Source organism: Lotus japonicus, chromosome 2 (genome assembly GCF_012489685.1).
Source record: "Lotus japonicus ecotype B-129 chromosome 2, LjGifu_v1.2".
Taxonomy (NCBI): domain Eukaryota; kingdom Viridiplantae; phylum Streptophyta; class Magnoliopsida; order Fabales; family Fabaceae; genus Lotus; species Lotus japonicus.
Window position 1 is genome coordinate 89230100 of NC_080042.1, and position 26080 is coordinate 89256179.

The 26080-nt window shown below is 34.3% G+C and overlaps 5 protein-coding genes across 6 annotated transcripts; 1 reads left to right on the forward strand and 4 right to left on the reverse strand.

Annotated features, from left to right (window-relative positions):
* Window positions 1–8920: 8920 nt before the first annotated feature.
* Window positions 8921–11314, forward strand: LOC130740766 (lysM domain receptor-like kinase 4). The gene has a single exon (XM_057593455.1). The coding sequence runs from the start codon at window positions 9139–9141 to the stop codon at window positions 11068–11070; it is 1932 nt and encodes a 643-aa protein (XP_057449438.1). The 5' UTR covers window positions 8921–9138; the 3' UTR covers window positions 11071–11314.
* Window positions 11315–11576: 262 nt separating this feature from the next.
* Window positions 11577–13924, reverse strand: LOC130740770 (probable pectate lyase 4). Its single transcript, XM_057593459.1, has 4 exons — window positions 12793–13924; window positions 12342–12697; window positions 12111–12246; window positions 11577–11996 (listed from the first exon to the last, which is right to left on the reverse strand). The coding sequence occupies exons 1-4, from the start codon at window positions 13249–13251 to the stop codon at window positions 11772–11774; spliced, it is 1176 nt and encodes a 391-aa protein (XP_057449442.1). The 5' UTR covers window positions 13252–13924; the 3' UTR covers window positions 11577–11771.
* Window positions 13925–14200: 276 nt separating this feature from the next.
* LOC130740768 (serine/threonine receptor-like kinase NFP) lies at window positions 14201–16289 on the reverse strand. Its single transcript, XM_057593457.1, has 2 exons — window positions 14348–16289; window positions 14201–14243 (listed from the first exon to the last, which is right to left on the reverse strand). Exon 1 carries the CDS (start codon window positions 16143–16145, stop codon window positions 14358–14360), a length of 1788 nt encoding a protein of 595 aa, XP_057449440.1. The 5' UTR covers window positions 16146–16289; the 3' UTR covers window positions 14201–14243; window positions 14348–14357.
* A 765-nt stretch (window positions 16290–17054) lies between these two features.
* On the reverse strand, window positions 17055–19705 carry LOC130740767 (pentatricopeptide repeat-containing protein At5g66631). 2 transcript variants are annotated; one of them, XR_009020261.1, is made up of 2 exons: window positions 17515–19705; window positions 17055–17213 (listed from the first exon to the last, which is right to left on the reverse strand). XR_009020261.1 is itself a non-coding variant. In XM_057593456.1 (1 exon), exon 1 carries the CDS (start codon window positions 19526–19528, stop codon window positions 17573–17575), a length of 1956 nt encoding a protein of 651 aa, XP_057449439.1. In that variant the 5' UTR covers window positions 19529–19705; the 3' UTR covers window positions 17286–17572. The 2 variants fall into 2 exon arrangements, 1 of the variants encoding a protein (XP_057449439.1); XM_057593456.1 differs by lacking the exon at window positions 17055–17213 and having other exon boundaries at window positions 17286–19705.
* A 644-nt stretch (window positions 19706–20349) lies between these two features.
* On the reverse strand, window positions 20350–25414 carry LOC130740769 (V-type proton ATPase subunit H-like). Its single transcript, XM_057593458.1, has 12 exons — window positions 25257–25414; window positions 25108–25149; window positions 24813–24938; window positions 24624–24726; window positions 24462–24534; window positions 23747–23812; window positions 23509–23620; window positions 22878–23039; window positions 22396–22521; window positions 22027–22152; window positions 21062–21241; window positions 20350–20870 (listed from the first exon to the last, which is right to left on the reverse strand). The coding sequence occupies exons 2-12, from the start codon at window positions 25135–25137 to the stop codon at window positions 20622–20624; spliced, it is 1353 nt and encodes a 450-aa protein (XP_057449441.1). The 5' UTR covers window positions 25138–25149; window positions 25257–25414; the 3' UTR covers window positions 20350–20621.
* Between the last annotated feature and the right edge of the window lie 666 nt (window positions 25415–26080).

Here is a 26080-nt window from a genome sequence, read left to right on the forward strand (position 1 = left end):
AAATTACACTTTGTAGGAATCGATCCCTAGACCTTCAAACCCCTACTAACCCATATGTCATCTAGCTCTTACCACTTGAACTATCATTTTGAGACTATTGTACTTTATTTGATTCAAAATGTTTAGATTGATTGAAGAAATAATTAAAATAAAAAATATTTTTAACTGAATAATTATTTTTAGAATATGAAAGTTAACTAAATTTTAATTTGATATTAAAAATAAAACGTATACATCACAATATAAGAAAAATATTCAATTTTATGAGAAGAGAAAGAATGAGTTAATTTTATAGGATTAGGGCCTCAAATTACAGAAATATAATAGAAGAGTCATGAAGCACAAGAACATGTTATGAATGAAGCATATCATTGCTCTAACTCACTATGTGCACAACATAGCATGCTTTTTTTTAGCTGACCTGGTCAGCTAGTCTCCCACAGAAGTAAACGGGTATCATCTAATCCAAGCATTGATAACTATTATTCTTAGGACTATCTTGGTCAATAACAATCCAAGCCAATTCTTGTCCCATAATTTTTAACTCTCTATTCAAACTCTTACTTCATGCACTGGTTTCTTCTCAGAAATTGTACCTCAAATTTTTAGCAATAAATCAAACCCAAGTGAGTAATAATGCAAAGAACTCTGTTTCTTTTCTTTAATGGACTCGGGTTTCTTAGCAACCTAAATGCTAATACTAGTACGATAACCCGTGCGCTGCACGGAATTTTATGTTAGAATTTTGAAATAAATAAATTAGTTTTTATATATATGTAATTTTTAAATTATACATAAGTCAATCATGTAATAATACATGAAGAGAAAAATAGAATAAATAAATGAAATTGTGTTGTACACATTAAACATTTCCAAAAACTTTCTTAAACACTACATTTATAGTACTGGTATGTTGTTTGCCTGACTCATCCAGTATTCAGAGTTTAAGACCTTTTCTTGAGCGTACTCTAGAGAGAGCTACATATAACTGACCATGAGTGAAAACGAGCCTCAGAAAGAAGAGCCCAACCTGAGATAATGTTTGTCGTTGGCTTTTGTTTATGATCATCGCAAAGCATACTGCAATTGAAAACTGTCTTCTTCTGAATTTAATTGGAAATTTGGATCAGAAGGAACCAAGTCCATTATTGAAATGTGCACTTTGTCATTAGCATTGGTTCCAGTGATAGCACTTGCACCAATATAACGTTCACCAAGTTCATCAACAATTAATCTGGTTCCATTGCATAAACCTGCTGCTTGGTCTATATTTCTCAAAAGCATGATTGGAATACCTTTGTGGTTTGACATTCATTAACTTTTAGTGTCGTTCAAAAATTATGTGGTGAACCACTCACCTCGGATTTCAGAATGCTCATAAGATCACAAGGCAGAGTTGGAGCTCAGATATTCATGTTCTGGTGCAGCTATCAAGCCAAGCATGTAAGTGTTTGTCATTTCAACAGCCTCCAGTGTAGGGGTTAATATTACTCTATCTTGAAAGAATTGCGGGTCTTTCATTCTGTGCGGAAGGTCAAGATATGTACATTTAATATATTCCATTATTGAGTCAAGACTAATTGGGATGAGCTCATCTGACATATATAGTTTTATACTCGTGCATTGGAGATATTCTATAGTTTTATTTACATAAATATTTTGAAAAATTAAAAAAATACATTGAAATTATATCAAAATTATTTTTAACATGAAAATATATCTTATTGTAAAAGTTTTTAACAATGTAATTTAAACTTAATAATTATATATATATATACATATATATATATTGAATTTTTTTCTAATCCTCATATAACATAATTTTACTACTACATTTTCATTATATCATAATTATGAAAAAATAATTTTTAATAGTTTTAATAGGAATAGATTTTCATGTAAAATGTTTCTTCTGTGAGATATTTTCATCCTGCAATTTGTACAAAAATAAAAGAAAACTATATTTACATGAAATTATATTTCAAAGCAGTGAGATTTTCTTAAAATTTACATTTCTAGTATTTACATGTAAAATTTACTTCTAAAATTATTTTACAATAATGAAAAAGGTATTGGAATGATATTAACGATTTTTCTAATATGCGCGTTCATACTTATTCTATAATTACTCTTAAAACTATCTGAAAAAATTATAAAGAATGTACATAAACTATAAGAATTTTTTTTTATGTTTGTTTTATCATGAAAGAAATTTCATTTAAAATGTACCTTCCCGTTGGAACTTTTAACCCTGTAATTTGTACAAAAATAAGAGTACATTATATTGTTTGATGAATTTCTTTTCCTACTTTTAGTTAATGAAAGTGATACACTGGTGCTTTTAGTTTCACTTTTAGAATTTCTTAAACTCATGTTAGTCCAAATTTATTATTTTTCCTTATAGAGTTTGTTCTTAATACTAACTTAATTGTTCCCTTATCTTGGGATTACAAATGGAATTTTTAACAAATATGACGGTGAAGTAGTTAAGTTGATATTTTCAAAATTAAATTTCAATTAATGTGATGATTATTCAATTTAATTGATTCTTTCTTTATTTCTCTCTTGTTCTAGTTCTTTGATTGAGACTTTAATGCCATTACGATTTCCTATAAAACAAAATTTAATTTGAAAATTTCCTGACATAAAAAGCAATAAAATTTCTTTCTATTCTATAGTACATTAGCACGAATAATAAGTTTCCTCAAATCGCAAAATTCATACATAAGCATGCAACATAAGCATGCTTGTAGTGGAAAAACAAATTTGATTTGAAAAGCTCAAGTTCTTCATCAGAATTAGCTCGATATGGTGTCAAAACCACTCTCTTTATAAATTGTCTAATGTCAAGGTACTTTAAAAAAAAAGAGCAAAGCTCGAGAGTCAATGACATGTGCTTAACATGTTAGTTTTAACATCACAATATTTTCATTAAAATTTTCCTTTCCACCTGGTCTTTGTACTCTAAAAAATATTATTGAAATTATATTAAACATACAAAATGTGAAACATCATTTGATACATCAATTATAATCATAATAGAAAATAATCATCTCAAACCCATTTTCATTTAAACAACTTGAGGAAGAATTTCTAATCAATCTATTTTCCAGCAAATTTGGAACTGAAATACTTCGAAACCCAAAAACACCATCAGGAGCAGCTCCTACTAAATAGACACCACCTTGTTTCCTAAAATAATTGTACTCTCCAAAATTAACTATCTTCAACACAAATTCTCAGGGTCTGATAGAGAAGTGATCTTACATCTTCCAAAGAAATATCTTTTAAATATATTTTCAGAAGCAATCATTTGAAATCTGAACAAAATAACAGCTCTTTGTACAAAAGTTACATATATGAATTCCACAGTGAAAAGCACAAAGTAAACACGGGCTGTCACACCCTCTCTCCATTTCTCAACAACTCAAATGAGGGCCTCATTTTATTATATTGTTACTTCTTGAAGCACATACTGGTATGTACCTACTAATGTCAGTTTCTTATAAAATTATATTAGTAAAAGATTTCACTTATCCAAATATTGTTACCTTTCTATATTGCACATCAGTGAGGGTAACTTGTGATGAAATAAGAAAAAGTAAAGGAAGTAACAGTGTATATGTTCCACTCCAATATGTTCAATGTCAATAGTTCCACATTTCAAATCACTTGGATATGAACTCTTATGAATAAAGTTCATGCTCCATCAACTACCCCTAAAATTTGAGAATAGAAGCAAAAAAATATTCAATATAGAAACCAAAATTATATGAATGAAGTGCTTTACTCACTATCTTGTGCAATTCTGCATCAGGTTGTGAAGAGAGCTTGATAATAGACAACATAGACTAAAGTATGAAACTGATACACAACCATTTTTTTTAATTTACATTTTAAAATTCTAGAATAATTTTTAAAAGCTTATCCCGTATAGCTTTTGTTTGACAATAACATAACCACTTAATTAGCTTTCTTTGTATCCAATCAACCTTCTCTCTCTCTCTATGCTCCTGCCTGCTGCCCATTTCCTTCTTTCAGCTTCTTGTTACGTATGTCCAGTGGCACCTTGACTCTTTGAGGTTCCGATTTCATATTAGCCTAATTCAACCAACCAACACACACATGGACCAAAATATAAAACAGACACAAAAGTAGCTTCAAACTAATACATTAATCAAAGAGTGCCAACTAAATTAAGTTTCCACTTATCAAAATAGACCTACCTCCCGCCATCCCAGCCATGTATGCATGATCTCGTGAGATGTGATCATTCCAGATCCATACTTTCAGTAAAAAACCTGTAAATAAAAATACATTAACGCATATTACTTGAGGGCCTATTATTATATAGAGGAACTACAACCAATCCCTTGGCTTGATTTGTTTCTGACATGTCATCCATGATATTGGAGCAATTCTATATGCCACCTCATCAATGTCATAAGAACCCATAATTCTTCACATACTGCATTCTCTTACCCATTGAAAATTTGAGGATGACTATGTTTTCTCCAAAAGCTAAAATCAAAGGGGAACATATAGGGCAAATATGGACAATATACCGCTACTCTGTGAAGAGTGCTTCACATTTAAACTACTAATTATATGAAAATGGAAACCTCTCAGAATTTAACAGTAGCTGAAATGGTAAATGACTATCAAAAGATGCCATAGGTCCTGTTATACTTTGTGTCTACAACCAACCAAAAGAGAAAACAATGATGGAATTCATTTTGTATTATGCAAAAAAATAAGATGGTATTTTATAAAGGGACACAATTATGTTTAGATTGTGATTCAATTATCTAGTATTTTTCCCTTGATTTTTCAAAAGAAAAGCCTAATAAGAGACAAAAGAAAAAATAATAATTAAAAGAAAGATTTCAAATAATAAATTTGATTATAATCTAATTGGGATTCATAGTCCTTTTCTATTCATTTCAGAATAGTCAGACCAAAGAAGTATATTAGTATATTTTTCTTATAAAAGGAAAATCAGTTCAATAGTGTATGAAAGACCAACAATATTGTACATTGTACATTGGAAGCATCATGCAGAAAAATACTTAGACTTAGAAACATAATGCCTACAAAAATAAGAGAAGAAAACAACTTCATTGGAAATATGTTTGATTCAACTATTTCTATAATATTCATAAAATAATTTGAATATAATAAATAATGAATAATTTATATAAATTTCAGTTTTTTTGGATAATGATAATTTTTTGTATATTTTTTTAGGATAATATTTTTGTCTATTCATTATTGAACAATTTGTAAATAATTTTTTACAATATGTATTTAATGATATTAACGATTTTTGTGTTTCTATTAATATATAAATATAAATATATTTTTCTATAAAAGGTTTAGGTCTATTTTTTTGGAAAAACGTATATTTATTTTCTATGGAGCAAATATGTATATTATTTTTTAAAAGTAAATATGTATATTGTTTTTTGACGGTCAAATACGTATATTGATAATATTGTTGTGTACTATACATTTATTAATATACTACTTATAATACATATTTAATATATTGACAACACCAAAAACAGTGTAAATAGTCCTCTAGTCACATTATTTTTATCGATGACAGCATGAAAAACAGTATAAAAAAATACTTGCTGTAAAAAAAATGTATAAAAGAATACTTTTATTGATGTAGATTGCAAAGTGCAAATGGACCAAATATCAAAATTCTTATTTTTGTATCTCAGCCAGATTCGAACTCACGATCATGGACTCATGTTATAAGTTTAAAACCTGTTTCACTTAAAACTCTACTTATTTACGGAACTGCCACCTTGTTTCCATCTCCATGATTTATGTCAACAATATGAGACCAATCAAAATTAGACATTTGGAAATTCAATAATATCAACCAATAGAATCAAAACATGTGGAAATTAAATAACAATGTGACTCACTTTGATGGATGAGCTTTATATATTACTAGTATGATAACCCGTGCGCTGCACGGAATTTTATGTTAGAATTTTATAATAAATAAATTAGTTTTTATATATATGTAATTTTTAAATTATATATAAGTCAATCATGTAATAATATATAAAGAGAAAAATAGAATAAATAAATGAAATTGTGTTGTACACATCAAACATTTCCAAAAACTTCCTTAAACACTACATTTATAGTACTGGTATATTGTTTACCTGACTCACCCAGTATTCAAAGTTTAAGATCTTTTCTTGAGCGTACTCTAGAGAGAGCTACATATAACTGACCATGAGTGAATACGGGCCTCAGAAAGAAGAGTCCAACCTGAGATAATGTTTGTCGTTGACTTTTGTTTATGATCATCACAAAGCATACTGCAATTGAAAATTGGAAATTTGGATCAGAAGAAACCAAGTCCATTATTGAAATGTGCACTTTGTCATTAGTATTGGTTTCAGTGATAACAGTTGCACCAATATAACGTTCACCAAGTTCATCAACAATTAATCTGGTTCCATTGCGTAAACTTGCTGCTTGATCTATATTTCTCAAAAGCATAATTGGAATACAAACTTTTTATAATAGTTTGTGGTTTGACATTCCTTAACTTTTAGTGTCGCTAAAAAATTATGTGGTAAACCACTCACCTCGGATTTCAGAATGCTCATAAGATCGCAAGGCAGAGTTGGAGCTCAGATATTCATGTTCTGGTGTAGCTATCAAGCCTAGCATGTAAGTGTTTATCATTTCAACAGCCTCCAGTGTAGGGGTTAATATTACTCTATCTTGAAAGAATTGCGGGTCTTTCATTCTGTGCGGAAGGTCAAGATATGTACATTTAATCTATTCCATTATTGAGTCAAGACTAATTGGGATGAGCCCATCTGACATATCTAGTTTTATACTCGTGCATTGGAGATATTCTATAGTTTTATTTACATAAATATTTTGAAAAATTAAAATAATACATTGAAATTATATCAAAATTATTTTTGACATGAAAATATATCTTATCGTAAAATTTTTTAACAATGTAATTTAAACTTAATAACTATATATATAGAGGAGGGATATATTGACTCCAGGAGTCAATCTTATCAAAGCTACTCCGCTTTATAACTTGCAAAAGGAGATGAATGTGATAAATCTAACCGATGTATTATATAATATAATCATGATGATTATGTATACCAAATTTCAATTAAATTGAAAATTTGTAGGTATGTAATATCATAGTTGATGTTTACTTATATTTCGAAATATATATGTTATCCATCAAATTGAAGTTGTTTGATGAAGTGCCAAATGATTTTTAAATTTTATGTATACTTTTATGTATACCAAATAACATATATTTCGAAATATAAGTAAACATCGACTATGATATTACATACCTACAAATTTTCAATTTAATTGAAATTTGGTATACATAATCATCATGATTATATTATATAATACATCGGTTAGATTTATCAAATTCATCTCCTTTCGCAAGTTATAAAGCAGAGTAGCTTTGATAAGATTAACTCCTGGAGTCAATATATCCCTCCTCATATATATATATATATACACATTGAATCTTTTCTAATCCTCATATAACATAATTTTACTACTACATTTTCATTATATCATAATTATGAAAAAAATAATTTTTAATAGTTTTAATAGGAATAGATTTTCATGTAAAATGTTTCTTCTGTGAGATATTTTCATCCTGCAATTTGTACAAAAATAAAAGAAAACTATATTTACATGAAATTATATTTCAAAGCAGTGAGATTTTCTTAAAATTTACATTTCTAGTATTTTCATGTAAAATTTACTTCTAAAATTATTTTACAATAATGAAAAAGGTATTGGAATGAATAATTTGAAGATAATAAATAATGAATAATTTATATAAATTTCAATTTTTTTGGATAATGATAATTTTTTTGTATATTTTTTTAGGATAATATTTTTGTCTATTCATTATTGAACAATTTGTAAATAATTTTTTACAATATGCATTTAACGATATTAACGATTTTTGTGTTTCTATTAATATATAAATATAAATATATTTTTCTATCAAAGGTTTAGGTCTATTTTTTTTTTGGAAAAACGTATATTTATTTTCTATGGAGCAAATATGTATATTTTTTTTAAAAGTAAATATGTATATTGTTTTTTGACGGTCAAATACGTATATTGTTAATACTGTTGTCTACTATACATTTATTAATATACTACTTATAATACATATTTAATATATTGACAACACCAAAAATAGTATAAATAGTCCTCTAATCACATTATTTTTATCGATGACAGCATGAAAAACAGTATAAAAAAATACTTGCTGTAAAAAAAAAGCATAAAAGAATACTTTTATTGATGTAGACTGCAAAGTGCAAATGAATCAAATATCAAAATTCTTATTTTTGTATCTCAACCAGATTCGAACTCACGATCATAGACTCATGTTATAAGTTTAAAACCTGTTTCACTTAAAACTCTACTTATTTACGGAACTGCCACCTTGTTTTCATCTCCATGATTTATGTCAACAATATGAGACCAATCAAAATTAGACATTTGGAAATTCAATAATATCAACTAATAGAATCAAAACATGTGGAAATTAAATAACAATGTGGCCCACTTTGGTGGATGTGTTTTATATATTATTAAGATTAAGATTTATTCATTTATTCTTTTTGGCCGTTTTAAAAAAAAATCCGTGCAAACCTAAACCGGTTAAAATTATTGATTTAATAATTATGTAACGACTTAAACTTTTTAGATAATAAGTTCCTGATATGGCATCAGAGATAATAATAAGTCTTTAGGATAATCGGTTGAGATATCATTGCTATAAGCATAACATGCTTTTTTAGCTGACCAAGTCAGCTAGTCTCCCACAATTTTTCCATGTATAAAAAAAAAAGCTAGTCTCCCACAGAAGTACCAAACATTTTCTTGATAACTAATATCTGGTGAATAACAATCCAAGTCAATTTCTTGTTCCATAATATTTTAACTCCCTATTCAACTCCATCAAGTAATTCTTCTAAGAAATTGTACCTCAAATTCTGACCAATGAAAGTGAGTGCACTGGTTTCTTCTCAGAAATTGTACTCTTACTCTTACACCTCAAGTTATAACCAATAAATCAAACCCAACTGAATGCACTGGTTTCATTCTGCAACTTCAACAATGCATTGCTTTCCCTTCACCCTTATCTTCCTTTCCACCCTCTTCATCTTCTTCACCTTCCCTATCACTCTAGCTCAGCAACCTTACATTGGTTTAGCCACCAATGCGTGCCCTCGCCGGGGAAACTCAAATTCCATCCGCGGCTACACTTGCAACGGCGGCAGTGCAAATCACACTTGCCAAGCTTACCTCACCTTCAGAACTCAACCCATTTACAACTCTGTCTACACAATTTCCACTCTGTTATCCTCTGACGCACGCCACCTAGCTGAAACAATGTCAGTCTCACAAAACACCACCTTCGAAACAAACAAGCTTGTAATCGTTCCTGTTCAATGTTCTTGTGCTGGTGAGTATTACCAGGCAAACACATCATATGCATTTCAGAACACAGACACCCCCTTTTCGATTGCTAACAACACTTTTGAAGGCCTCACAACATGTCAAGCTTTGATGCATGAGAATCACAACCCTGGTCATCTATACCTTGGTAGAGAACTCACAGTTCCTCTTAGATGTGCTTGTCCCACTAAGAATCAAACAGAGAAAGGAATCAAGTACCTCTTGAGTTATCTTGTGAATTGGGGAGATTCTGTTTCAGTCATCAGTGAGAAATTTGGTGTCAGCTGTAATAACACTCTTGAAGCTAATTCCCTTTCTCTCACAAAAGCCAAAATTTATCCCTTTACCACACTTTTAGTACCCCTTCATGATAAGCCCTCCAATTCACAAACCATTTTGCAATCTCAACCATCTTCAACCTCATCTTCACCACCACCCTCTTCTTCCACACATCAAAGCTCAAACAAAACGTGGTTGTATGTAGTTGTTGGAGGAGTTTTTGCCTTAATTGTTCTCACTGCTGTCATTTTCTGCATACACTATCACAAGGGTAGGAAGAAAGATGATTCTTTGAGTCAATTGACTGTGTCTGAGAGTTTTGAAAACCAACAATTAGGGAAGGAAATGAAGAAAGGAGATGGAAAATTGTCAGAGTTCATACATGGCATAGCTCAATCTTTCAAAGTGTACAGCTTTGAGGAAATACAGCGTGCAACAAATAATTTGAATTCAAGCAGTTTGATAAAAGGTTCTGTTTATCGCGGTGTTATGAATGGTGATTTGGTTGCAATTAAGAAAACAGAAGGAGATGTATCAAAAGAGATACAAATTCTGAACAAGGTGAACCATTCTAATGTTATACGTCTCTCTGGGGTTAGCTTCAACGAGGGTCAATGGTACCTTGTTTATGAGTATGCTGCTAATGGACCCTTGAGTGAGTGGATTTTCTTTGGGAAGTTTCTGAGTTGGACTCAGAGAATACAGATTGCACTGGATGTGGCCATAGGACTTGACTATCTTCATAGTTTCACTTCTCCTCCTCACATCCACAAGGATCTGAAGAGTAGTAATATTCTTCTGGACAGTGATTTCCGAGCAAAGATTGCAAATTTAAGCCTTGCAAGGTCTGTGAAAGGAGTGGATGAGGATGATCAATTTCTCGCGACAAGGAATATTGTTGGGACAAGAGGTTACATGGCTCCAGAGTATTTGGAAAATGGGCTTGTATCCACAAAGCTTGATGTGTATGCATTTGGGGTACTGATGCTGGAAATCCTCACAGGAAAAGAGGTTGCTGCTATTTTAGCAGAAGATAATAATAAGAATTTGTCAGGCGTTTTAAGTGCTGTACTTGGTGAGGAAAGGCTGAAGGAGTTTATGGATCCCTCTCTTCAATCAAATTATCCATTTGAACTTGCTATGTTTGTGTTTGAAATTATAGTTGGTTGCATAGAGAAAGATCCAGCTAGTCGCCCTTCCATGCAGGAGATTGTACCAACTCTTTCAAGAACCATGAACTCTTCATTGAGTTGGGAAATGTCAGTGAACATCTCAGGATAGCAGAGCATTAGTTTGCAGGATCTCTCAATGTTACAGCAGTTGAAACAGGATACTTCAATCACCCAGGAAGAGAATGTTAAAACAACCTCATTTTAGTTAATTTATGTGTTTTTTGGTAAAATGTGAGTGTGACTGTGTGAATAAATCAAAGTTGTTATGAGAATTTCCCTAATCTCTTCCTGATGATATCCAATTTCACCATATTGTAATTTTGTAGAAAATAATATTATTGTGATTTTATATCCTTGTTATTTGTTAGTTATATTACTTATGTGACACCTAACACTAAGTGAGCTTTCGGACTATTTTAGGACATTAAACCACCTAAAATTTCTGGATTGTCTGATTTTCTTATAACTTATTTAACCTCAGCAATCAGCACGTAATTTCGTCAGCTGACTAGGTACCAATATTATAAAATATATTTTTAGTGGTAGACAGTGCAAGTTTTCTTTGCCTTTGATCAAGTATATACTGAAGTAATACAAAAAAGCATTGCAGTGCACGCTAACCTTTTTCATTATTTAAAATATTTTAGCAGTACTAATATTCAATGATTAGTTATCAATTTACAAGGCTCGAAAAATCATGATATAGTGAAGTTTCAACACATTCAGGGGGAGAAGTCCTCATCACCAAGAGACATCTATGAGGTCTCGATTCCACACTACTAATGTGCAAACTTTACCTATTTTTCTAGTTCAACATATAGAGGTTTTGCTGCATCGTAGTGCACCTGACCACATTGTCAATGATCTCACAGATTTGGCATCAGAAACTTCAAAACTCTGTTCTATGCTATAATTTGGCTTACGCACATGTCCTCCTTTTGTTTCCGTGAAGGATGCTCCATTTTCAAAAACATCTCGCACTGAATGAAATTCCCACTTATTCATATTTGTATGAGTACTCTTTCTCCATGTTACCTATATATATATATAGTATAATTAGTAAAATACTGATAATTAAAATTTAAAATCATATATATATATATATATATATATAGGTAGCTGAAATATGGATGTTCTACAATTGATTACCTCTTTATTCCCCGCAATCGGTGCTATGAAGAGGTTAGCTTCGCTTTTGAGACTGGGTTCTGTGCTTCCACCAATTGCATATTGCAACCATCCTTGGTAAAAATTATTGGCTACATGTGCATATCCATAGCGGATCCTACAATGTTTATTTATTGTTATCAACTAGATTTTGTGTAATAAATTTACATTTCCATTTATTTTAACTTGATAACTAAAAAAAATATTAGTTACCGTGGCATGCGCTGGTTGCAATTAGGTCCAAAATGATTGTACACAACTGTGACCTTCATGTCCTGATCTCTCACATAGCCATCATCATGTCCAAGAAGCATAACCTTGTCTTGATCTCTGAACCAGTTGTTGGACACCGTCACATTAGTAGAACCTCGTGTGACATCAAGAAGGCCATCTTCGCAATCATAAAGTGTGTTATGATCAATCCAAATTTTTGAAGCCGTAACCAATCTTATTGCATCCCCATCTACTTGCCCCAAAGTAATAACTTTTCCATTAGGCCCCATCACCATCCCTGGAGCTTGAGCTTTGCAATGATGAATTCGAATGCCATGTATGATTATGTTGGTGGCCTGCAAACAAATAAGCACGTTGAGAAGTGTGTATGCATGAAAACATACCTTATAATGTTCGTTTGCAATTTTAATCAGGTGGGTTTGTTGATTACCTTATATATCATCAAGCACGCATTATCAGCAATGTTGACGTTTACGCCTCGACCATCTATGGTGGTGAAACTACTAATGAGAAGAGGTTTCTCGAGCCTAATTTTCATGTCTCTTTGAAATTTGATCCACACTTTACCTTGAATCACCGAAGCTCCATACCTCAACGTGCCAGGCCTTGGGTTTATAGGGTCATCAGTAGGGTCAATAACTTTATAATGGATGAGATCATCACCAATGTTATTTGTCATCTTGCCAGCATAGCCCACAGAGCAAGTAGCTAGTTGATATCGTTGCCTCCTCCATTCAGGATTAGGTCTCCAACATCGATCAATCACATTCATCTTCAAGCCAATTATTTTGGATTGCTTGGCATAAATAAAGTTTGGAGTGAAAAGGGAGGCAATCACAATAGGCAAGAAAAAGCGCCAAATGATAGAATTGGTACCCTGAGAGACCATGATTTAGGATCCTTGTAGTAATGATAATTAAGAAAGAAAGCTTTTGCTAGTTTATTTTGTTGCAGTAGTGGTAATCTAGGTGATTATATAGGTGAGAGTGGTTGTAGAGTTTGTTTGAGTTGTTTTGTGAAACTATCACAAAAGGAGTATCCGGTGCAAGAGAGAAGTTATGAATAAGAATAAATAGGAGAGTTTAACTAAATTGTCTAAATTTACACAGTAATTGTATAGGTAAAATTAGAAATTCTAACAAGCTCTAACAAGAACTTTTTTAACGGCTGAACTTTAATTTAAGAATAATTAAATTATATTTTTTAAGTTAATTTGTTGGATTGTAGGCCTTACTCTTGTAACAATTTTTTTTTGTTGTTGGATTGTATGATACAGTCATATCAAATTCTTGGGAAAAGGTAAGGAGAATTCTATTCTTATCTTACCGTTAACCAAATTATTACTTATAATTGCTACATTATGTTATTTTTTGTGTAAGGATGAGATTCACCACTTCTCACAGATATTTACCCATCTGTTTTGAAAGAACTGTTTATTTAGAGGGGAAAAAATAACCAATTGGTATGTCTACAAAACATTTTTAACCAGCATGACGTTCAGAAGTCGCACAAGATAGTGAGCAATTGGTATGTTAATGAAAGATTCTCCTTAGAGACATGATTGCACCACTCTCAACGAGTCAACTAATGTTGGTACTTGGCTTTTTTTACGAAATAGACAGGTACCTTGATCAATTATTGGAACGACGTATACGACTTCTGTAATATATAACACCTTACGAGTTACATGAACACGCATTCACCCCAAAAAGATGAAAAGAAAATAGCTACCACACTTAATATGAGCTTCGGAGCATGGATGTTCACCATCTCTGAGCAGAAATATGTATTTCAAATGCAATTAACTATCTTGCCTGAATTTGTTATTAGCACATGTATTAACAGACAACTCCTCCATCATATGATATTCAATTCCAGTGTCTGACAAATAAATACAGAGAAATAAGCAAATAGCTAGTTAAAAATGTAATAGTAACCACGCAAACAAAGTGCATCTTGATCAATTTGATGAGAAACTGAATTACCTTCCCTTGCTTAACGTGCAGTAATGGAAGTCACAATATGAGCATCATCTTCTACATCTAACCCAGAAGAAGTCAAGGATCTCTCTAATGTGGGGTTAGATGATTGTTGAGTGAGAAAGGAGAGGCTAAGAACAATTTCAGCCATGGAGGGTCGAGACAAAGACTTATCAGCTGTGCAATTCACTGCTAAGGATGCCAAGCTGAGAGCATTATCTATATGATAAAAGCTCTCTAAATTAGGATCCATCCATTTTCTGATCCTCTCCTCTCTATTCTCTTCTATGTCAAAGATCTCCCACATATCCTTCCACAGCATAACCACCTCGCCGTTCTCCTTGGTTGTCATGGCTTTCCTTCCGGTGAGCAACTCTATCAGAAGCACCCCGAAAGCGAAGACATCGATTTTTGGCATCATGGGGTTGGTCGAAGTTCTGGCCATGGCGAAATTCGCTATCTTGGCCTTGAAGTTCGAGTCGAGAAGGATATTACTTGTTGTGATGTCCCTGTGTATTATTCTTGGATAGGTATGTTCATGCATGTATTGCAGACCCACAGCAACATCCACTGCTATGCTTATCCTTTGAGACCATGTAAGGGAGTTTGGGGTTCCTGAAGACTTGGAGAACAGCCACTCAGCAAGAGACCCATTTTCAGCATATTCATAAACCAAGAAACAGTTTCCATCATAGCCTGAGGAGACACCCATTAGTTTCACCAGATTTCCATGATTTACCTTCTGCAGAATTTTCAGTTCCTCATTGGCACCACCTTCCTTGATTTTCTTTACCGCTACAACCCGACCTTCTATGTTGGCCTTGTACACTGATTCCCCAACCTTGCACTCATCGCTGAAATCCTTCGTAGCTTCCATTATCTCGTCGATTTCATACACGTTTGGCTTGCTTACATAGCCTGAAACTCCAGAAAGTAGTTTATCAGCAGTCTCAGCTGATGAAGCAGTCCTATTCAGAGCCTTCTTTCTGCGGCAGTATACATATACGAGGGTCCCGGTTAAAACTGCAGTTAGCAACGTGCATCCCAGGGTAATACCAAGTATAACCAGAAGATGAATGCTGCTTTTCCTTCCATTTGAAGAAGGTTGAGTAAGCTCTGGCAACTGTGTCACTGGGATCAAAATTGGAAGGTTGGTTGCAGCAGTGAAGTCTTGACCGTAGCGGTTTTCAGTCAATATGTCCGCTGGGGATGCACCAAACTTGGCACTCACAAGGGAAACATTGTCATTGGGCTTCCACACATAAGTAATCAGATACTGAATCCCTTTGTTCAACTGGTTCTTTGAAGGGCACCTGCAGAATAAAGGGAATACTACTTTGACGCGCTCTGGCAACAAATATGGATTTACCCCTGGGTTTGAAGCTTGTACTATATTCCAATTTGTAAGGTTCTCATATAAAGTGGTTGCAACAAAGTCGTAGCTATCACCTAGCTGGATTTGGTAGGAGGTATTGGCAGAAGAGTGGTTTCCGGCGCAACCGCAAGTTACAGGTACCAGTAAGACTTGGCCTGGAACCAGCTTGTCCTTCCCTGCATCTATGTTACTGGCTCTTGCAATGGACAAAGGACTGATATCAAATATATCAGATATGTTTGTCAGGCTCAGAAGATTTGGAGACTGAGCTGTGTATGTCACATATGTTTCACAAGAAGGAGGTGAGTCAACAGGGCATGAAAAGTCTGGGCCGCTAATCTTTTCTGATCGAGCGGCGATGTTAGTGAAAAGCAACGTGAGTGCAAGAAAAAGACTCAGAGAGCCAGAGGTAAGAAAGAAGACAGCCATGTTTGTGAAGTGGGGAACAAATGATAGTTAACAGGGAAAGAGAAAAGGAACTTGTTCTTTATCAGAGGGAATCAGCATTGTTGAAAATATGGAACATTCACATTGTCAATAAAATATCCTGTGGTTTAGTATATCAATAATGATCATGTAATACTAAATTTACCAAAATTAAGGCAATACGGATCGACATCATTGGTTAGACTTTCCTATATTCCAGCAAGTTGATAAGTGTGTACTCTGTCAAACTGCAACTCATGGGGATGAGATTCGTGTATCTCATGTAGGAGTCATTTCATAATATATGTATATAAAATCTGCTTCTGTCAGTGTCAACTAAATATTTTTTCCTTTCCGAATCAAAGAAACTGTGGACAAATCCTACTTAGGTATATAACCATGCGCAAAATATAATAAAATGGCATTTAGTATTGTAATGCTTACCCAACTTTAGGACGGCCAGTTGTTGTACAAGGTGTCAGCTAGCTGGTGGAACCCTAATGACCAACTAACTTGATGTCTTGCCGGATTTTTAAGGGGCATAACCACAGAAGGATTTGGGTCAATGCATGACTTATAATTCTTGCAATTTTAAAAGGGTAGAGATTGGTTTGATGCTTAGCGAGAACCAAGATCATTCATTATCTAAATGCTACTGTACAGATAGAATCAATTCAGAAATACAGAAGCTACGCACATAAGCTTCTCTCCATGATTAATTTTTCCTTCGTAATCAATTGTAGAAATGTTTTCAAACATGCACTTAGAATGCGGAAACATCCAGTGGCATATATAATAAAGCAGCTCAACAAATTCAACTTCATTTAATTTTTAATCAAATCAAAGTTGAACAAATGAGCTGACATGATAATAGCTTATTTGTAAAATATTATTTGTTCCCTGTTTCTGGTACAAAGCCAATTCGTATAGTAATGTCGTTTGCCTTGCCACTTAAGCTCAAATTCTCCTAAATTTTATAGAATAAAAAGTCATCCTTATCGACCTTACCCTTCCCTCTACTACCCCATTTAGTATGTCTTGGGTGGTGGCTAGTATTTTAATTTGTATGACCTGCAAGATTAAAACAGATAATTAAAGAAACGGAAACAACCAATAATAATTTAAGAAATGACAATCATTAGATGCCCTGCAAATTGCAGATGTCAGCATAACAAAATAGCTCTCCACACACCAACTGGAAATTCATTTAATCTATGATCATGCAAAGATGATTTCTAGCACTTAATCAAGTGAATACAACAAAGCATTAAGTATTCATCAGAAAAAAGAGCTAATTTTGGAGCTTCAATCTCATGTCCTGGCCAACAACAAATCTTCAAAATTCAAAGTTGGGGAATTTGGTTGTTCTTACACTGTGTGCTGGGATTTCAAGCATGAAATAGATCCATCCTATAGACCTATTGATAACTCTAACCATCATTTGACGCAAAAGAATTTGAATAAATATTGTAGACTCTTGTGAGATCTGCAGAACTGACAGTCCATGAATGACCAGGCAATGCAAGTGGAAGGGGTGACTTGATTTCCTCACAGCTCTCTTCCACTGCTGCAGCCTCTTTCCGTTTCCCTTCTTTCCAGAGACTCTTCACTAGCAACATTTTGGTGGCAGAGTCAGGCAAGAAACCTGAATTCTTCATGTCTTCAAATAGCTTCCATGCCAGTGCAGCTCTTTTTGAGTTGCAATAACCTTCGATTAGTATCTTATACAGATAAGCATCTGGCTCTAAACCGATCTGCCTGACCATTGTAAAGAGCTTCCGCACCGTTTTAATGTCTCCAAGGTTTGCAAAATAGTGCATTAGACCTGAAAATGTTTGGATATCTGGACAAATTCCATTTAAAATCATCTCATCAAGCATATCCAGGGCATCGGAATTCCTTCCACACTTGGTTAATGTTCTTAGAAGAGAGGAATACAGAAGCATCAGATTAACATTTGATATGGGCCCACAAAGTATTCTATCATTATTGAAAACCTTCAGAGCAGCATCAGCATTTTTGGAAAGCCCATAAAAATCAATAATTAGCCTGATGGTGCTGAATGGCAGTCTCATTCCCTCTGCTCTAATCTTGGAGATGAGCTTATCAACCAATTCAGAATGTCCATGGCGTGCTAGAAGGGTCATGACTCTTTGCACCGTGTTTATGTTATGAGTAAATCCAGGTTGATTAGTAACCCAACAGAAGAAATTCCATGCAGTTTCTGGTGACTTCAATTTTCTAAGTATCTTGCAGACCAACCTGGTCGTCCACACAAAGTTTGCACCTTCTAGTGCTGATACCTCATCAGGACTCCAATTCTTCAAGGCACTAGCCAAAGCCTGCGGGTCAAGCCACGGTTTCAAGTGTATCCCATCAACATTATTCTCGCTCTCATCTTCGTCGTCTCCTTCATCCTCCTCACCACTATCAATAGAATATCTCACATTCTTGATTCCCTGATTTCCTTCATCTCGTAACAATTCTCTAAGAAACTCGTCCACACCCTTAAGAAGTCCTTCCTCCTGCATCTGCTGCAGTGACAGACTCACTTCTCGGCTAGGCATTATACCATCAACTTGCATCTCATTAACTAAAATTCCGACTTCACCGAACCGTTTGCTCCCAGCGAAACCTTCAATCAAAATGGAGTACTGTTTCCCAGTGCGTTTGATCCTCATCAAAGGCATCATGTTAAAAACTTCCATGGCTTCAGCCAATTTCTGGGATTTCACAAGGTGCTCCATTATAATAGTACAGCTTCTGCAATTCGGAAGCGACCCTTCATCAATCATCCTTTGAAAAACTCGCACCGCCTCCGCGTCATTCCCCATTTCAACACAAAGAGCCATAACAACATTGTAAGATTCAGTGCAGGCATGAGTATTGTCAAGCCTATACTGATCCCAAACCCTAAGAGCAGAGTCAACATCCCTAGCAGCAGCATGCCACTGCAAGAGGGTCATCAAGCTGAACTTAACATTGCCGAACCGTTTCGCTTCGATATCATCCAAGAGTGATTTGAGCTCGGCGCGTCGACCGGACTTGGCGAGCACGGTGGCGAGGGCATGGAGGGTGTTTTGGGTATGGGAAAAATAGGGGCTATCCTCGAGTGCATGGAGGAGGGAGAGTGCGGAATCTGCAGAAGGGGCGGAACGGAGGGCGTGGGTGACGACGAAGGAGTCTACGAGACGGTGGTTGACGAGAGTGGGGAGTGAAGAGTTGGCGGTGTCGGAACGGAGAGTGAGGCGAATGGAGTCGATGAGCTTGGCGCGGGTGAGGTAGTGGGAAACTTTGGAGGGGAAGGGGTCACGAGGAACGACGTAGGAACGTAGTTGCAGTTGCAGCTCGGAGAAGAATGGTCTGAGAATTCTATAGTTCTGCATTGGGTGAGGCAATTGATCAAACACCTGGTGTGCATAAAATGAAATGCACAAAGATTTGACGACGCCGCCCTGGCTTGTTTAGGTTGATTTCAGAGTAAAAGCCCACGAATTCATTAAAAAAGACCCTTGGCCTGATACATACATATTTCTTCACGGTGGGCCTGATACATTTCTTGCGGAAAAAGAAAGGTATTTCAGACCCTGAAATAGAACGAGTTGTAGTACTATAGAAAATAATCCATACACACTTTTAAAAATGTGAGATATGATAGATGATGTGATAAATAAAGAAGAATGAGAAAGGAAAAGAAAGTGAGCCAAAATGAGATGGTAGAGAATAAAAGTGTGAACATATCAAAACTCGCTCAATGCAATGTTCAATTGTTGTTTTAGAAATTGTTATTTTTTTTATGGTAGTGTCATTGGGCAACCCTAGAGCTTTAATTATATCATCTTTCGGGAAAACGGAGACATGGGTTCCATGAGGTATAATTAGAAGAGTTGTCCTTATACTGTAGCCTTCGAAAGATATCTGAAAATGGAGAGTAAGTTTTTTCATGACCAATTCGCTCTTTTTAACACTAAGGAATATATGCAAGAAGTTAAAATGGATGTTGCCGGATGATACTCATTAGTAGTCAACTTTTGGTTACAAAACTTTAGAACAAGCAGGGGTGGCAAAAAGAGGTGCAATCGTAGCCAATACATAATTCTTCAGCTGAAAAAGGTTGGAGTATTTATTCCTATATTCACAATGTGAAGCGGAATAATAGATTGTAAGAGTTGATAAATTGTGCAGATCTGAACAGCACTTCGAGGGATTAATTTAACTATAGCTTACATTAATGAAACATTACGTTCTAAAAAATTCAACATTACCTGCATTCACAACTTCCATTATTAAGTTACAAAACTTTATTTATTCAATAGCTCAGAATATCAAGAATATTTAGTTCTCATGCCAAATATCTTCAACTGCTCTTGAACTGAAATCTTGACTGATATAGACAATAAATTACTTGAACACGCAAGAAAAACCTTGCACAAAAGAGTCCATCAACAGAAGTATGATTACTCCTTGGCTGAAATAGATCTAGGCCTGTAGGAAGCTGGCATACTTTGAACCTAAGAAAAGCCGTTGGATGCAGAGAAGCGCATTTTTAGTTACTTCAGCATTCTCATGATTCATTAATTTCATTACCCGTTCCTTGGCTTTAAGGTCAGTCACAATGAAACGCCCAGCAGGATGGTGCTGGACGAACTGAGAAAGATCAAAGCAAGCAACAGCCAGAGTCCTTGGATCACTGGAAGTGTCCAAAATTGTTATTAGGACCCTTAAAATCTGCAAAAGATAAAGATATCTAGTTAGTAGATTAAAGATTTTCAGAATATAGTACATGAAAATATAGCATCATTATGATTGCCAACTACCATAAATTCTTTCTCAATATCACGGTTGAGGGAAAATGTTACATGTGTACTCCAATGAGAATTGAAGCACAAAATGAAGAGATAACTTTGTGCATAGATTACCTGGAAGTCATTCTCTTCAAAGTTAGTGATATTTTCTCGCCAAAATATCGAATCTTTGTGCATAGGAGACCAATCGAGATGGCCAAGCAGAACTCCTTGCTTATACTTATCATAGGAACTTAGTTTCTTAATGTTATCCTTAAGCCCATCTTCCAGGTAATTCAATGCCTCCAACAAGTCCTACGAAGCACAAGAAATATATAAAACTTTATGCAGAAGGCAAGTGTATCTAGCAAATATATAACTACAACCTGAAAATTAATAAATATTATTGCAATGACCTAAACTCCCAACTATATCTAAAATCAGGACAGAAAAACAAAAAAACAAAATGTAAGTTATGACTGCACCAATCCGGTTGCACCCCCAAAAGCATTCTAGCTCTCAATATATATTTTGGGGGCAGACTTTGTAAAAAAAAAAATCTTAAATGCATTCTAGTCCTGAAAAGCATTATGGCCAAGTCTCTTAAGGTACCAAATTTATCCTTCATTAATTTAAGATATATTTACACAAAATTGAATATACATGTGACATGTTAGGATATGATTGCAAGGTATGGAACTTGAGTCCCAACATTGTTAGTATCTAGTGTGGGGTGTGTAAGGCCTCGAGCTTTCCAACTAGAATGGCTAACTTTTGAGGTGTGGTTCTCCCAAAGGTTCTTACCTATACATATTTACTTAGTAACTCCACACCTAAGAAGTACTTTTAACCGATATCATCTCAAGAACTTATTCCCAAGCATAAAAATCATTCTTCTAAAAGTAACGTTTCCAAATCCCAAACAATTTCTACAAAAAATAATTATAGAATCATCCATACAAGCTCTTAATGGAAAGATGTAAACCCAGAATGACTTGTCTGATCTCTACATGACACCTCATATTTTTTAAGTCCATTTGCACAGAATAAAATTCAACAGGAAAAGTAAATGCAGGTCATTGAAATTCTCTCCGTCTCACCTCATCACTCCATGCTTGTGCTTTCAAGCTTTGAACAACTTGTGGCAGCTGAAGTTCAACCATCTGAGCACCAAAGGTCCCTTTTGGGAGCAAGTTCTTGAGGGTTGAGACAACAACTCTAACAACCTAATAACATTAGGCAAACAAACTGGATAAAATCATGCTTTGATTCTATAAAAAGTAACAAAGTACCTATTCCTAATATGATATTGAAGAAAACATATAAAGGAAAAATACCAGAAAGCTTATAGAATTTAGCTAATAGTCATTATGCATTTCTTACAAATAACGATTCCCAAGAGAAATGTGAACATCATTTTTTATAATAAAAGATTAAATGAACTGTAAACATAAATAAGTCAGCATTACCTTCTCTTTTGTAGAGCTCTTAACAACATCAATAAGTCGCGGAAGGGTTCTTGTAGTAGCCAGGTATTCAATCGCTGGCTCATAATAGGATAAGAGCCATATGCAGAGACATGTTTCATAAAGAAGCTGTTACAGAAAGAATTTTCAATTAATTTCCCTTTATTCCCTACACAAGTGCAATATATTCCAACTCACTTGCCAAATTTTATCAGCACTATCTTATCAATTAATAAAATCCCAAACCCAGAAAAATCTCGGAATCACCAGATCACCCTATCCGCCATTACTCTTGAAGGAAAGAAAGTACATTTAGTATTTTCAGATGATTAGCCGTTCTAATACAAGCTATTGGACCAGTATGCATTACAGTTATAACCAGATGAATCACACTTCCCCAGCCACCTATTGGCAGAAATTAGATGGGCCAACTGAGGATAAATACAATTATTTAGCTTCTCAAAGATAGAGCCCCGCAAACTTACCTGAATAGACTGTTGGGTGGATGCAGGAGAAATCAAAGGTACAAGCAACTTGATCCCATCCAGCTGAACAAAGGTAGACCTAACCACAGGTTCCTTAAGTAGAGTTGCTAGGCAGTTGATAGCAGTAGGGACACCCCGAGTAGGATGAGAAGGTTTCTTCAGCTGCAGATAATAATAATATGAAGATGAGAATGCATTCATCACTACTTTCAGAATTTAATGTAAATGCTCATAATTCCTCTCAGTTAGGTCATACAAGATCTTACAAATGCCAAAATGGTCTGAGTCTCTATTTTTTACCACCTTGTCATGTATTATGGGGTCCAAATTATAACCAATTGAAGTTCAACATACATTGTGCCATATGTGATACTTGAATGATCATAAAAATTTCTCATATTTATATATGTCGATCAATTCTAGCAGCTTCAATATGAATAAAGGTCTGTAGAGTGTAGAGTCTCATTAATGTATAATCAATAATCAATATGAATGTTCATAACAATGATTCCAGTCACTTGCACAAGATTTAATAACCAACCGCCAAATTCTAGTTTTATCTAAAAGCAAACAAGCTTATATTGGGAAGACTTATAGATATCTAAAATGAATTATAATACCCATTACATACCTGTTCACAAAGCCATTTTACCAATCCTATCAAAACATCATCGATAGTGGTTTTCTTTGACTTTGATGCTTCTCCGTTTGCAATAATGCCATTCTGATTTTTTGGCCTGGCACTATAATAACAAACAAGGGCAAGTTCAAAATTGAAAAAGCAACTCATAAAACACAACCATCTATTTGATTTACTTTAGTCTAAACCTTTTGAATTAAGATGTAGGAATTTGTCATGTTTGTATTACCTAGCTATTAAGCCAAGGATCTTACAACTTTTCTCCTGTATGAACCAATTTCCTTTCTGAAGCAATCTGAAATAGGGACAAAAAGCACATATCATATACCATTAGGTTGATGCCACTCGTATCTCCTTTGATACCTCTTAATCTTTATGTTGCATAAAGCAATAGAAAAGAAACATGTAATTGCAATAACAGAACATGACTGACTCTCCTCCCATGTGCAGAGGAGGATCAACTACTATAAACTATAAGGAACCTTGTGAAGCATAGTCTTCCTACCAGCACATATTTTCCATACAGACAGATACATCTGCACTGCAGCCGTTTTAAGTTGATATTAATAGCTCTGAAGTCCCAACCAATGAAAATTTTCAAGATTACTTTTAGTTAAGACTCCTAAGCAAGAGAAAACTGGAAATACTGAAAAAAGAATATCCGGGAAAGAAAATTATGATCATGAGTAGTTGGAGCAATATGTGAACCCCTTGCAAAAGAAAACTCTGTTCAGAAAAAAAAAATGTTGGAGTGATGTTCACAAATACATTCTGCTTAAATCAACCGCCAAGGTTTATTCGAATATGAACTTCATAAAAGGTCAATTAACATATACTACACTGACACGTACAGAATGAGAAGTAAGCTTCATTAGTTCTCCACATGGCATACAGGATAACATTTGAAATGCAGAACAGGAAAAAATGTTTGAGTAAATACTTAACTTAAGAAAGGTTCATAAGTGTCTTCATCTGCAAGGGTCGTATCATGAAACAGCCTAGCTCTTTTCGGATTTGCTACGAAAGCCATGACAAGTTAAAGTTAATGCAATGATATGAAAAAAAGTAAAACATCATCATGAAAAAACCCAATTTCCTCAAATTACCAGCGAGCAACTCGTCTATCAATGCTAAAACATATTCTACCGTCTCCTCTTTGAAAATATCACGCAAAACACGAACAAACACACCCACATAAGCCGGACCATCCTGCCACAATGGAGTTCAATTTTCAATACCACAAGTCATCAGATTCTGTAATAATCACAAAATATATGGAATAAAAAGTAAAATACATCATCCAGCAACTGTGCTTTCTGGCTTTCTGATCGGTGATCGTAACGCCTTAAGAGCTGAAGGCTTGTGCCAGAGATGAGCTTAGTGGACATGTAGGTCTCCCATGGTATGTCCCTCCTCAGAACCTTGAAAATTCATGAACACAATGTCAGATGGAATCAGCAATAGAATACCTAACTCGACAATTCACGAAATCACTACTATAACGTAGCAGAAGTAGAAGATTCAACATCGAAATTCATAATCAGATCGAACAATGGCAATAAAGAGATAGAGAGTGCAAGGATCGCGAACCTGTTCCGTGGATAATTCGGCCACGTCCATGTTACTGAAACCCTAGAAATCGGAAAAATCAGAAACAACAGAGATGAGATCAAGAAGGAACTAGAATTGAAAGGGAAACAGAAACAGTGAAGGAAGGAGAATTGGAATTTCTCACTCACTTTCCCTGTTGCTGCTACTTGGTGTTGACACAGAGATGGCGTAATTCAATTTTGTCAGCGACGAGGATCAATGGATCGGAGATCGTTGCTCCGTTTCCCGGAGAATTTCCAAATTGCTCACCTTCTCTTCGCCTCAAAAAATGTAGTTACAGAGCACAATGTGTAAATATATGTACTTTTTTTTTAAATAAAGATAATGACTATCAAAATATTTTTTAAAAATTACCATATATTTAATTGTATACATATGGTTGATTCAAATGGTACATAGTTAATCAAGATTTATCATCAAGATTGTAAACTCATTGATCAGTCATCTAAAATTTAGTGCGTTAACCGTATAGATACGTTCGTTAAAAAAAATAGTTTAATCATTTACTACCTCAAATTACTTTTGTAACTCCTGACTTGAAGATTAGTCCATTATAACTTGAGCTTCTATAAATTGAACTCTAAAAAAGAATATGTACATTCTCATAATACATTTTACTTTGTTGTGGGGGGTCAGTTTAGTCATACTTCTCTCAAATTAATGTTCCTTCTTCATGCATTCTCATAAATAACAATCGAACTCTCGACCTCATAATTAAGAGGCAATGTATTGTAAGCGACCATCATACCACACCTCGTGCTTGTTATATCTTTAATTTTCATCTTTTTATCTTCTTTGAAGTAGTAGTGAGTAGTTTAGGTCATATCCATTGTTATGGACAAGCTAGTAGTCATCACTTCAATCATATCTCACCACATTGCCATTATAATTATGTACTACTTCTTTTGAGATAATGTTCACAAATTATTTTAAAACTTCTCTCATATATAAT